This window comes from Bos grunniens, chromosome 19 (assembly GCF_055505025.1).
Source record: "Bos grunniens cultivar Pamir isolate PY7600 chromosome 19, Bosgru_T2T1.0, whole genome shotgun sequence".
Lineage (NCBI taxonomy): Eukaryota > Metazoa > Chordata > Mammalia > Artiodactyla > Bovidae > Bos > Bos grunniens.
Genome location: NC_141183.1, coordinates 22,460,449 through 22,473,134, shown reverse-complemented (window position 1 = coordinate 22,473,134; position 12,686 = coordinate 22,460,449). Strand labels below are relative to the sequence as shown.

At 37.9% G+C, this 12,686-nt stretch overlaps 1 protein-coding gene across 1 annotated transcript; it reads right to left on the bottom strand.

Annotated features, from left to right (window-relative positions):
- Positions 1-7,158: 7,158 nt before the first annotated feature.
- LOC147351676 (keratin, type I cytoskeletal 27) lies at positions 7,159-12,590 on the bottom strand. Its single transcript, XM_086357763.1, has 8 exons — positions 12,147-12,590; positions 11,570-11,652; positions 10,628-10,784; positions 10,214-10,375; positions 10,005-10,130; positions 8,111-8,328; positions 7,874-7,923; positions 7,159-7,328 (listed from the first exon to the last, which is right to left on the bottom strand). Exons 1-8 carry the CDS (start codon positions 12,588-12,590, stop codon positions 7,186-7,188), a joined length of 1,383 nt encoding a protein of 460 aa, XP_086213889.1. The 3' UTR covers positions 7,159-7,185.
- Positions 12,591-12,686: the final 96 nt, after the last annotated feature.

The following is a 12,686-nucleotide window of genomic DNA, read 5'->3' as shown; positions in this document are numbered from 1 at the left end:
AGTTAGCTCTGCTGGCCTTTTATAGGACTTAGTAGGTCATTTCAGCCTTAACTATGTCAATCTGTAATAAAATATTACTTGCATGCTAATTGTTGTTTTTCATAATTGGGTGATTTTTTAACAGTGTCCAGTCTGTAGGTGGAAAGCTGGCCCAAGGATATCTTTGTATACGAAAAAGGTGCCAGATACAGTAATACCAAATCATAGTTTTAAAAGTCAATATTACATATGAGTCAATGTACATCTTTTTGACCTCTGAAATATATTTTAGTTGTTTTTTCCTTCCAATATAACAAAAGATTCATAATTCAAATGCACAATGTCTAATGCTTTTATTCTATAAATACTTATGAAGTATTTTATTATTCATGTGTTATTGAATGTTTTCTTTCTTATTCAAATCAGGGGCTCTCAATATATAGTGATCCTTTGGTAGTGGGAGCTCTCTAATTGATTAAAAAAAAAACATAAATAAAAGTCCTGCAGAACTTTGCTTATCAATTTAACTAAAAATTAGTGAGTATGTGACATTGACAGAAAAATTACTTGTATTGAGATTTCTCGGTTTTGTCCAGGAACAGAATGTCTATTCAAGTAACTTCTGAGCCTCCAAATTGCTCCTTTTTCTAATTCAAAAATATTGTTTAATGTTTTATAGTTTAAATGTATGTATTTAAGACATTATGAATTTTTTTGAGAAATGAGCTTCATGTTGGTGCGGAGGGAGTAAAATATATGAAAAAGAGGGGGATTTTCATCACTACTTAGAAAACCAATAATCATGGTACTCTAGATAAAAGATTAGTTGTCATTGGTGAGCAGAGTCTTCCTCCTTCTGCTTTGATGCCCATGGGAAGTCATCCTGTCCGGTTGTTCTTCTTTTCCCTGTTGGGCAAATGAAAATAATAATGTTGAAAAGTCTCAAATGAATGTTGAGCAGTTCCAATAATTAATGATTACAACACAGTTGGATGGGCACAAACATTTTGTAAGTGTTAATTATTTAAATTATTATAATAAAGTAGGCATGTCAGATAGGGTCAGCTGTCCATCACTTAAAATGGTACAAATTGATTGGTTAACTGATTATGTGTCCAAATAGTTTTGAAACAGTAGTTTTTCTGAATAAGAGTTGTCAATGTTGTGGATAGTGAATACCTTTGAAAAACATCCAACATTATTGTTTTTAAATGATATTTGGTATACCAAAATCCATAAAAATCCATATTTTTTGACCCAAAGTATTTAAAGATAATTAAGGTAAAACTAACTGAGACCATTGGGACACATTTAGAACAATGTGTGATAAGAGATTCAGCTCATATTTAGAAACTTGGTACGGATTTTGTAGTGACCTGGTCAAAATTTCAACCTTTTTGTCCATGTTTCCCATGAGTAATACAAGAAAAACAGAGTGTGTTGTCAGTGTAATAGTTGATAAGTCTTGAGTTTCATGGATAAGAGGTATTATGAGACTGCAAAGTGTTATTAACATAATCTGCTTATCTCTAGATCTTTTATAAATACTAATTAAGTGATAATCTTTTGTGTAATAAGGCAAGCATATATTATTAAAATCATTTTGAAGACAAGTTGGCTGTGAAGCTAAGAGGCAACACAGATTATAAAGCATTTCTATATCAAAGCAGGATTGGAATGTATGATGCTAAACTCAGTGAAACATTGTTATCTATTTACTCATAAGGGCAAACCTCTTGAATTTTTTAATCATAGATTTCCTTCAAACTAACAATTACTACAAAAGTTTAGACATGCTTTAGTCCTTTCTAGAAGTGGGGGACAGAGTTAAATATTCTAGGCTAGTTCTATCTATATATTTCTCCCTGACAGTGGTTATTTTATTAATGATAAGAAACGTGTATTCAGCTGCATATCGTTATCATTTCTTGAGAATCTATTGGGTATTAGGACATTCATTATATAATACACATAGTGTAGGTAGAATCCAATGAACAGTATGAGATGGTTGGATAGCATCACCGATTCAATGGACATGAACTTGGTCAAACTTCGGGAGAGAGTAAAGGATTGGAAGGCTCGGCGTGCTGCAGTCCTTTGGGTCATGAAGAGTTGAACACGACTTAGCAACTGAAGAACAACAGTGTAGGTACTCAAAAATAATTGAACACACAAACTTTGTTAGGCAGTTTTAATGTCTGCTTATTTCAGGATAAAGTTATTCCTTACATTATCTTATTCTAATGATTGGATGCTAATTTTTTCCTTGATAAATTTAGCATTTAATTTCAAATATGCTTTGGCATCTTCTGCTGTTGTTTAAAATTAACATTCTACATTTTTCCTAGCCAAGTTTAGAAAAGTGTGTTTCTTGAACACAGATAAAGTTTGTTTTGTCACCAGATTCTTAGTTTTTTTCTGAGAATCAGACTCTGGTGTGCTAATTCCTCTCATAAAATGGCTTCCCTGATTTGTTTGGGAAGGAGACTCTGATGACTGCTTAATCTCAGACTGATTGGAGTTAGGATGATTTAGTAGGTTTTTTTTTTTTTTTTTTTAATTCCTTTCCTTGCTGGGAGGTGGAAGCATGACGTTCTCACTAGCATGGTGTTATGTTGTAATTAAGCAAACAGACTCTGAGCCAGACTGCCTAGATTAGCATTCCAGCGACTCCAGTTATTAGCTGTGTGACCTCGGGCAAATTATCTAACCACTCTCTGCTTCAGTGTTCTTATCTGTAAAAAGGGGGTGTTAATATAATCTATGTCATAGTGTTGTTGTGAGAATTAAATGCTTAGAGCAGACCGTGGACTTCCTGGGTGGTGCCAGTGATGAAGAACCCACCTGCCAATGCAGGAGACATAGGAGACTTGGGTTTGATCCTTGGGTTGGGAAGATTCCCTGGAGGAGGGCACAGCAACCCACTCCAGTATTCTTGCCTGGAGAATCCCATGGACATAGGAGCCTCGTGGGCTATGGTCCATAGTGTCACAAAGAGTCAGACATGACTGAAGCAACTGAGCTTCATGCATGTGCAGAATAGACCCTAGCACATAGCAAGTGTTCATTATCATTATTTTGATCTTTTTTCCCCTGGAAGTTGTGTTAAAAAGTCCTGGATATATGTTTGGTTTCATTGCCTGTTGCTTTTGGTATCAAATCTGAGAAACCATTGCTAAGACCATGTCAAGAAGCGTTTCCTTATGTTTTCTTTGAAGAGTTTTATAGTTTCAGGTCTTGATATTTATGTCTTTAATCCGTGTTGAGTTGATTTTGTGAATAGTGTCTGATCAGTTCAGTTCATTCGCTCAGTCATGTCTGACTCTGTGATCCTATGGACTGCAACATGCCAGGCTTCCCTGTCCATCACCAACTCCCGGAGCTTGCTCAAACTCATGTCCATCGAGTTGGTGATGCCATCCAACCATCTCATCCTCTATGAACAGTATGAAAAGTGTACAGTAGGGTCCAATTTTATTCCTTTTACATGTAGATATTCAGTTTTCCCAATACCATTTGTTGAAAAAACTGTCCTTTCCTGATTATGTATCCTTGGCTCTCTTGTCAAAAATCAGTTGACTGTATACATGTGAGTTTAGTTCTGAGCTCTCTATTCTGTTTCAATGGTTTAAGTCTGTCTTCTCCCCTCCCACCATACTGTTTTTTTCCCCCCAATTGCAGTAAAATACACAAAACATAAAATTACCACTTAACCATTTTATGGATATAGTTCAGTGATATTAAATACATTCATTCACAATGTTTGCAACCAACATCCATCTCCAAAACTGTTTTCGTATTATAAAACTGAAACTCATACCAATTAAACAATAACTCCCATTCCCTCCTCTTCCCAGCACCTGGCAACCACATCCCTACTAACACTTGTTATTTTCTTTTTTTTTTGACAGTAGTCATTCGCTTGCGTATGAGGTGGTACCTCCTTTCAGTTTTGATTTGCATTCCCTAATGTTTAACTTATATGCAGAGTACATCATGAGAAACGCTGGACTGGAAGAAACACAAGCTGGAATCAAGATTGCTGGGAGAAATATCAATAACCTCAGATATGCAGATGACACCACCCTTATGGAAGAAAGTGAAGAGAAACTAAAAAGCCTCTTGATGAAAGTGAAAGTGGAGAGTGAAAAAGTTGGCTTAAAGCGCAACATTCAGAAAACGAAGATCATGGCATCCGGTCCCATCACTTCATGGGAAATAGATGGAGAAACAGTGGAAACAGTGTCAGACTTTATTTTTTTGGGCTTCAAAATCACTGCAGATGGTGATTGCAGCCATGAAATTAAAAGACGCTTACTCCTTGGAAGGAAAGTTATGACCAACCTAGATAGCATATTCAAAAGCAGAGACATTACTTTGCCAACAAAGGTCCATCTAGTCAAGGCTGTGGTTTTTCCTGTGGTCATGTATGGATGCGAGAGTTGGACTGTGAAGAAGGCTGAGCGCCAAAGAATTGATGCTTTTGAACTGTGGTGTTGGAGAAGACTCTTGAGAGTCCCTTGGATTGCAAGGAGATCCAACCAGTCCATTCTGAAGGAGATCAGTTCTGGGATTTCTCTGGAAGGAATGATGCTAAAGCTGAAACTCCAGTACTTTGGCCACCTCATGCGAAGAGTTGACTCATTGGAGAAGACTCTGACGCTGGGAGGGGTTGGGGGCAGGAGGAGAAGGGTACGCCAGAGGATGAGATGGCTGGATGGTATCACTGACTCAATGGGCGTGAGTCTGAGTGAACTCAGGGAGTTGGTGATGGACAGGGAGGCCTGGCGTGCTGTGATTCATGGGGTTGCAAAGAGTGGGACACGACTGAGCGACTGAACTGAACCTAACTGAATGGTTAGTAAAGTTGAGTCTCCTTTCATGTGTTTATTGGCTACTTATATATCTACCCTAGTGTTTTAATTATAGTAACTTTGTAATATATTTTGAAATTAGGAAGTGTGATACCTTCAGCTTTGTTCTTTCCCAAAATTGTTTTGGTTATCAAGAGTCTTTTGTGTTTCTCTATGAATTTTAGCATTTTTTTCCTATTTCTGTAAAAAAATACAGTTGGGATTTTGATAGGGATTGTTTGAATTTGTAGAGCATGTTGGTAGTAGAAACATTTTAATAATATTAATTCTTCCAGTCTGTGAACTTGAATGTCTCTTCATTTATTTGCCTCTGCTATAATTACTTTCATCAATATTTTATAGTTTTCAGTGTACAAATATTTTAGCTCTTTGATTAAATTTATTGCTAGATATTTTATTCTTTTTTATGCTATTGTAAATAAGATTGTTTATTTTTTTTGGATAATTTGTTTGTACATAAAACTATAGCTGATTTTTTAAAAACGTTGAGTTGTATCCTGCAACTTTGCTGAATTCATTAGTTCTAATAGGTTTTTGAGGAAGTTTTTAGGGTTTTCTATATTTAAGATTATGTCATCTGCAAGCTGAGACAATTTTGCTTCTTCCTTTTGGATTTGGATGCCTTTTATTTCTTTTTCATACCTAATTGCTCTGGCTAGGACTTCCAGTACTGTATTGAATAGAAGTGGCAAGAGTAGACATGATCTTAGAAGAAAAGATTTTTGTTCCTGATCTTAGAGGAAAAGCTTTAAGCTCTTCACCATTGAGTTTGATGTTAGCTGTGGGACTGTCATGTATAGCCTTTGCTGTGATGGAATACATCCTTCTATACCAAATTTTTTGAGTATTTTTAACCTGAAAGTGTTTGAGTTTTGTCATATGCTTTTTCGGCCTCTATTGAGATGATCATATGATTTTTATCCTTCTTTCTGTTAATGTGATGTGTCATATTTATTGATTTGCATGTATTGAACCATCTTGCATCCCAGGGATAAATCTCACTTGATCTTGGTCTATGACCTTCTTAATACACTCTTGAATTTGTTTGCTAATATTTTGTTGAAGACTTTTGTACCTATGTTCATCAGAGATATTGATCTATAATTTTATTATCTTGTAGTGTTTTTGTCTTTGGTATCAGGGTAATGCTGGCTTTGTAAAATGAGTTTATAAAATTTCTCTCTTATTTAATTTTTTGGAAGAGTTTAAGAAAGATAGGCATTGATTCTTCTTTAAGTGGTAGAATTCACCAGGAAACCACCTGGTCATGGGCTTTTCTTTGCTGAGAAGTTATGATTACCAATTCAATCTCTTTATTCATTATTGGTCTGTTCAAATTTTATATTTCTTCTTGATTCAGTCTAGGTAAATTGTATGTTTCGTGCTGCGATTCATGGGGTCACAAAGAGTCAGACACGACTGAGCGACTGAACTGAACTGAACTGAACAATTTCTTTCTTGTAAATGATCCATTTTGTTGGTATATAAATATTCTAGTATTTTCTTTTTTTATATTTATTTTATTTGTCTGCACTGGGTCTTAGTTGCAGCATGGAAACTCTTAGTTGAAGCATGTGGGATCCTTGAGCAGGGATAGAACCTAGGCCTTCTGCATTGGAAGCACGAAGTATTAGCCACTGGACCACCAGGGAAGTCCCTCTAGTGTTTTCTTATGAGCCTTTGTATTTCAGGCATCTGTGGTAATGTCTCCTTTTTCACTGATACTTTTATTTATTTGAGTCCTCTCTTTTTTTCTTGGTTAGTCTAGTTAAAGATTTGTCAATTTTATCTTTTCAAAAAAACCAACTCAGTTTTGTTGACCTTTTCTAATGTCATTCTAGTCTTTACGTCATTTATTTCTGATTGTTCAATTCCTTATATTTCTACTTCTATGAGCATGTTGCACTCAGTGATTGGATTTTATTAACTGTTTTACTCTTACTGTTGGTTATGCTCAACAAGTATTTACTGAAGGAAGGAAGGTTTAAAATTTGACAAAGATGTGAAAAAGACACCAACTAGTTTTTTGCTTATTAAACTTAACACCTAACTTGTGAAGACCATTGCCTTAAAGAGAAGAAATTAAAAACAAATTCAGTTTCTGTTGGGGGGGGTATATTTAAAATGCAAAGACTGACCAGAACCAGTGAAGATGACTTGCAACAGGAAGAACTTTTATTGAAACACCACCACAGAGAAAGTCAAAGAAATGTTACTACTCTAAAAATAAATGTTTTCAAAAGTTCATTGGAAGAAAAGCAGAGAAGTGAGGGCTCTTATTTAGGAACCTAGCTTTGATTTGATATTTTGATTTAGGGGCATCCTTTTGGGCTCAGGAAGGCACCCTCTGTTCACTCTTCATGTTGTTGACTTTGGTGGACTTCTCTTCCACACTGTGAACTCTAGAGGACAGAACTTTGCCACGAGGATCTATTTCTTCAACAATTGTTTTAACCACGGTGGCTTTAGATGGATCTAAAATGACATATATACTGCAGTAATATGGATACAACCAGAGATTATCATACTAAGAAGTAAGTCAAAATAACAAGGACAATGCATATGATATCACTTATGTGTGGAATCTAAAAGATGATACAAATGAACCTCTCTGTGAAATAGAAACAGAATCAGGGATACAGAGAACAGACTGGTGGTCACCTAGGGGGAGGGGTTTGGATGGGTGGATTGGGAGGCTGGGCTTGGCATATGTAAACTTTTATATGCAGAATGGATAAACAAGTTCCTACTGTATAGCATGGAGAATTATATTCAATAATCTATGATAAACCATAGTGGAAAAGAATATTAAAAAAGAATATGTATATATATATAATTGAATCACTTTGCTGTACAGCAGAACTTAATACAACATTGGAAGTCAACTATACTTCACTTTTAAAAAGGAAAAAAGTAAAATGCGATATGAATTGTTAGAATTTATCAAATTCATAAAGGGGAAATAACTCATTCCTTGAAACATATACAAATGTTGAATGTTCAGCCCAGCTTTTGTTTACCTTTTATCTGATGTCCTGGCCCACCATAGCCTTTTGATTTAGCGCAAGAGCTGTAAAAATATAAAGTATGTATTAAATATTTGACACTGTTTTGCAAGAAACTGATTTAAGATGGGAGATAACTGAACTCTTAACACTAAGAGTTTATGTACACATGACCTAGATCATAGATACTTTGGATTTCAAAGAAGTCTTTAATAACCTTAAAATAGTTTTTTCAGTGTAAATAGTACTTACCCATCCTCTCCATCTATCAGGCGGCAGTAGGTCTCGATTTCTTTTTCTAGGTGGACCTTGATGTCCAGGAGCTGTTCGTATTCCAGTTTCTGGCCCTCGGTCTCCGTCCTGACCTGGTGCAGCTGTTCCTCCAGGGCTCCGATCTGAGCCTGGATCTGGGCCAGCTGTGCACAGTAGTTGCCCTCCGTCTCCGTCAAGGAGCACTCCAGGGAGTGTTTCTGAGGATCAGTGAGACATAATTTAGTAGCTGATGTCACTGTTTTAGGATATGGCAAAGCACTTAAGAGATATTGAGAGAGTTATCCTTATATAATAACCGTATTCCTCTTGTTTAATACTAATTGTTGCCCTTATTAGATGTCATACTATTTTTAATCTATTGGAGAATAGTACAGTTGGTGGTAAATGCTATTCATATCCGCAAGAGTGTTAGAAAAATTGTTTTCTCCTAGGACACAGTCTAAAGATCTGTCCCCTCTCACTTACCCTGTGCTTTGGTACAGTTTGCCACTGTTTCCAGGAATTAAAGTCCCCCTACACTTTGCGAACTCATTTCTAATCATGTGGCAGCTTTGTGTCATGAGGATTATAGCTCTTACATTAAATAAGTAATCCTGGGATTTCCCTGGTGGTGCAGTGGTTAAGAATCTGCCTGACAGTGCAGAGGATGTGCCACAACTACAGAGCCTGCACTCTGGAGCCCATGCTCTGCAACAAGAGAAACCGCTGTAATGAGGAGCCTACACACTGCAGCCAGAAAGTGGTCCCTGCTCGCCATGAATAGAGAAAGCCCATGTGTAGCAATGCAGACTGAAGGCAGCTAAAAATATATTTTTAAAAAACTTTAAAAAAGTAATCTCTGCATAAATTTTCTGGAAGTAAATGATCTCAAGAAAAGAGTGGTCTTCCTAGGCTTTAAATAGTTTGATTCATTGGCTTTATAGGTGCTTGCTGTAATTTTACATGGGATGACAATGAGCGTGTCTTGTTCTTGTACCTGCAAGAATTTTACATATGTTTATAGCCTCTTCTGGAAGTTTACTAGCCATAGTAGAAAAACTATAGACTTGGGAGTTAGAAAATTTGGAGAGAAGTTCTGGTACCTTTGTATCTGACTGTGGGACTCTTGGAAAATTGCTTAACTTCTTTGAACCTCAGATTCTTCTCTTGGAAATAATAACATGAAATATAAAGTCTGGTCTGCCCAAGCCCCAGGGTTATTGTGGACTCATGTAGGTGAAAGTGCTGGGCAACACTTAATGAAAACGGTTATTATTAATATTATTGTCATGCATGTTGAGCTTTATGGGCAGCCTTCATGCCTCTACTTTGCTTGTTTATGTCACTTAAAAGGGAACCTGTGAGTATTCCAATTAAAATTAAGTGGCCCAAAGGAATGCTAGATAAAGAAACTAGGATGGGTGCAAGTGTGTTTTTGCATTCCCTGAACAGTGATTTTTGATTTTTTGACGTGGGAGAGAAGACTCAGGGTAAAAACTGTTTTCTTCTTTTTTTGTTATTTATTTATTTGGCTATGCCAAGTCTTAGTTGTAACATGTGGGATCTTTAGGTGCAGCATGTGGGATCTAGTCCCTTGACCAGGGATGGAACCTGGGCTCCCTGCATTGGGAGTGCAGAGTCTTACTTAGCCCCTGTTTCTTTTTGAGTACCTAAAAAATCATTGTATTTTTTAATTCTAACATTTCACAATTATTAGCATCTTGGTATAATTTTCAGGCCAAAGATATTCCACTGTGAAAAATGCAAATGTATCTTACTTCAGGCAGAGTAATGACTGGATAAAAATGAAAATTAATAATAACAGGTGGCAGAAAAACTCTGATTTTTTCCCCCTCAACTTCTAAAGCAACTCTTTGGTGTCATTTTTACTTACTGTTGCTAAAAGAGACTGAAGTTCAATCTCCAGGGTTTGAAGATTACGTTTCATCTCAGTCAGTTCATTCCGAGCTGAAGTGGTGGCGCCAGCATCATCAGAAATCTGCTGCTGCAGCGAAGCGCTCTGAAACGTTATGAGCCTTGTTAAGAGCGATGCTTGGATCAGCACCGGGTGCCAAGTCAGCGCATCCCTAGCTTGCTTTTTACCTTTTCGTTGAACCAGGCCTCCGCGTCCCTGCGGTTCTGCTCCGCCAGGGCTTCGTACTCAGCCCGCATGTTGTTCAGCAGAACCGTGAGGTCCACACCGGGCGCCGCATTCATTTCCACGTTCACATTGCCTCCGGCCGCGCACTGCAGAGCCTTCATCTCCTAAAAGAAACCATGTTGGGATCGGAATATTTCTGAAGGAGCCAGACAGACACGATCCATATATATAGTTAGAAACTTCTGTTAGGGTTTCTTTGGAGGGAGATGAACAGAAACATTTCAGACCATCTAAGCCATATGGAGAAATCAACAAATTCTTTCTTGAATTCAAGATATTATATTTGTCATCTGAAATGTATTTTTAAACATTGGGAGGAAGGCAGGCTGTAATATCAGGGGGGAGAGACCACCTACCTCCTCGTGGTTCTTCTTGAGGTAAGCCAGCTCCTCACTGAGTGTCTCCAGCTGAATCTCTAAGTCCGTTCTGCACAGAGTCAGTTCGTCCAGGACCCTGCGCAAACTGCTGACATCCGCGTCCACGCTCTGATGGAGGGCCTGTTCATTTTCAAACCTTAGAAAAATATTTGAAAGCGTCATCACATCAGTCATCACCTTTTGTGTTAAGTCGCTCAGTTGTGTCCCACTATTTGCCACCCTGTGGACTGTAACCCTCCAGGCTCCTCTGTCCGTGGAATTCTCCAGGCAAGAATACTAGAGTAGGTAGCCATTCCCTTCTTCAGGGGATCTTCCCAATCCAGGGATTGAACCTGGGGTTTCCTGCACTGCAGGCAGATTCTTTACCCTCTGAGCCACCAGGGAAGCCCCATCATCACCTTTTAGGTCATCATAAAACTCAAGCTAAGGGACTTCCCTGCTGGTCTCCTGGTTAAGACTCCGCACTTGCACTGCAGAGGGTCCCATCTCTGGTGGAGGAACTAATTATCTTACATGCCACAAGGCATGGCAAATAAAATAAAATAGAATAAACTCAAAGTAGAAAGGATATTTAAAAAGGTTAAAGCAGAAACTGTATAAAACAAAACAAAACACCCTTCAAACTAAGCTTTTGAGTCCAACTGTTAAAATATACTCCAAACTTCAGGTAGATTATTCTAATCATAAAAATAAATAAATTTCTTTGACACAAGAGAATGAGAAAACTCAAAATTCCTTTTTGTATGACTTTGACATTCATTTGTGTCAGTCCCCCAATAAAATATATAATTCAGTGAGTCATTCGAACACGCATTTGGTTTAAAACAAACAAACTCAAAGAATGGAGGTGACCTCAAATAGCCTAAATAAAAGAGGGAAAGGCTTAGGCAACTGTTTTGGTTTCTTTTCAGCCCCACTTACTTTAGTCTGAAGTCATCAGCTGTGAGCCTTGCATTGTCATTTTGCAGGACAATATTGGCATTGCTTGTTGTTGCAGAAATTATCTGATCAATGGAGAATTAGTTAAGAATGAGGAAATATTTTTAAAAATTCAGATTTCCTTGAAATAAAGTCAACTATAAAATTATAGCAATGTTTTTGGCATCCTGTCTCTAATAAGAAGATGATTCTTGAAAATGGAAAATTTAAGTATAGCCTCTTTTACTCTCTATCTTACCCATTAAAAAAGAAAAAAACTTTCTATGGAAAACTTTCTATGTAAATATATAACTGGAGACATTGGGCAGTTTTTGATATTTTAGTATTTCTGAAAGCATAAACATGTATACCACATACCAGATGATGAGTAAGCCAAGTTTGAAGACCAGAATTTTAATATAATAATTTTAATATTAATATTAAATATTAGTTTTAATATTAATAAACTACCGAAAATTAGCAGCTGAGAGCAAAGCCTTGCTGTGATCACTTAGGCATCTGTGCCTGTGTGGCTAATTACCCTTACAGGTACTAAACCTCATGGCACTGTGTTTCTTACCTGGTTCCTAAGGTCGTCAATCACCGTGAAGTATCTGCTATAATCGTGATCAAGACCACGGCAGGAACCAGGCCCAAATTTCTCATACCAGCCCTTGATCTTCAGCTCCAAGTCGGCGTTGGCCTCCTCCAGGGCACGCACGTTGTCCAGGTAGGAGGCCAGGCGGTCGTTGAGGTTCTGCATGGTCACCTTCTCATTGCCAGAGAGGAGGCCATGTTCATTTCCAGTGAAGGCCGTGCAGGAAGCACTTCCTCCGCCCAGCCCCCCGCTGTAGCTTCCCGCAGAGGAGCTGCCTCCAAAGGCGCAGGTGAAGCCGCTTCCAAAGCCTGGCACACTGCCTGTGCTGCCGACCCCAAAGCTGGCTCCCACACCGGAGAGCCGCACAGAGCCAGCTCCTCCGCAGGAGCCAAGGCGTCTGGATGCAGAAGAAAAGCACACGCTCATGGTGTCTAGACTGCCCTGCTTGTTCCTGGAGGTAAGCTCTGATGGCAAATGTCCTACTGAAACAGTTTCGTGTACCTTTATATACACATTATCAGG

What these genes read in the sequence shown, in the direction of transcription:
- LOC147351676 (XM_086357763.1), bottom strand. Translation starts at nt 12,590, where the DNA reads ATGAGCGTGTGCTTTTCTTCTGCATCCAGACGCCTTGGCTCCTGCGGA. An exon ending in GCTGATGACTTCAGACTAAA is followed by an intron (nt 10,785 to 11,569) that starts GTAAGTGGGGCT and finishes TATTTTTCTAAG; the next exon opens with GTTTGAAAATGAACAGGCCC. An exon ending in CTGATAGATGGAGAGGATGG is followed by an intron (nt 7,924 to 8,110) that starts GTAAGTACTATT and finishes ATATTTTTACAG; the next exon opens with CTCTTGCGCTAAATCAAAAG.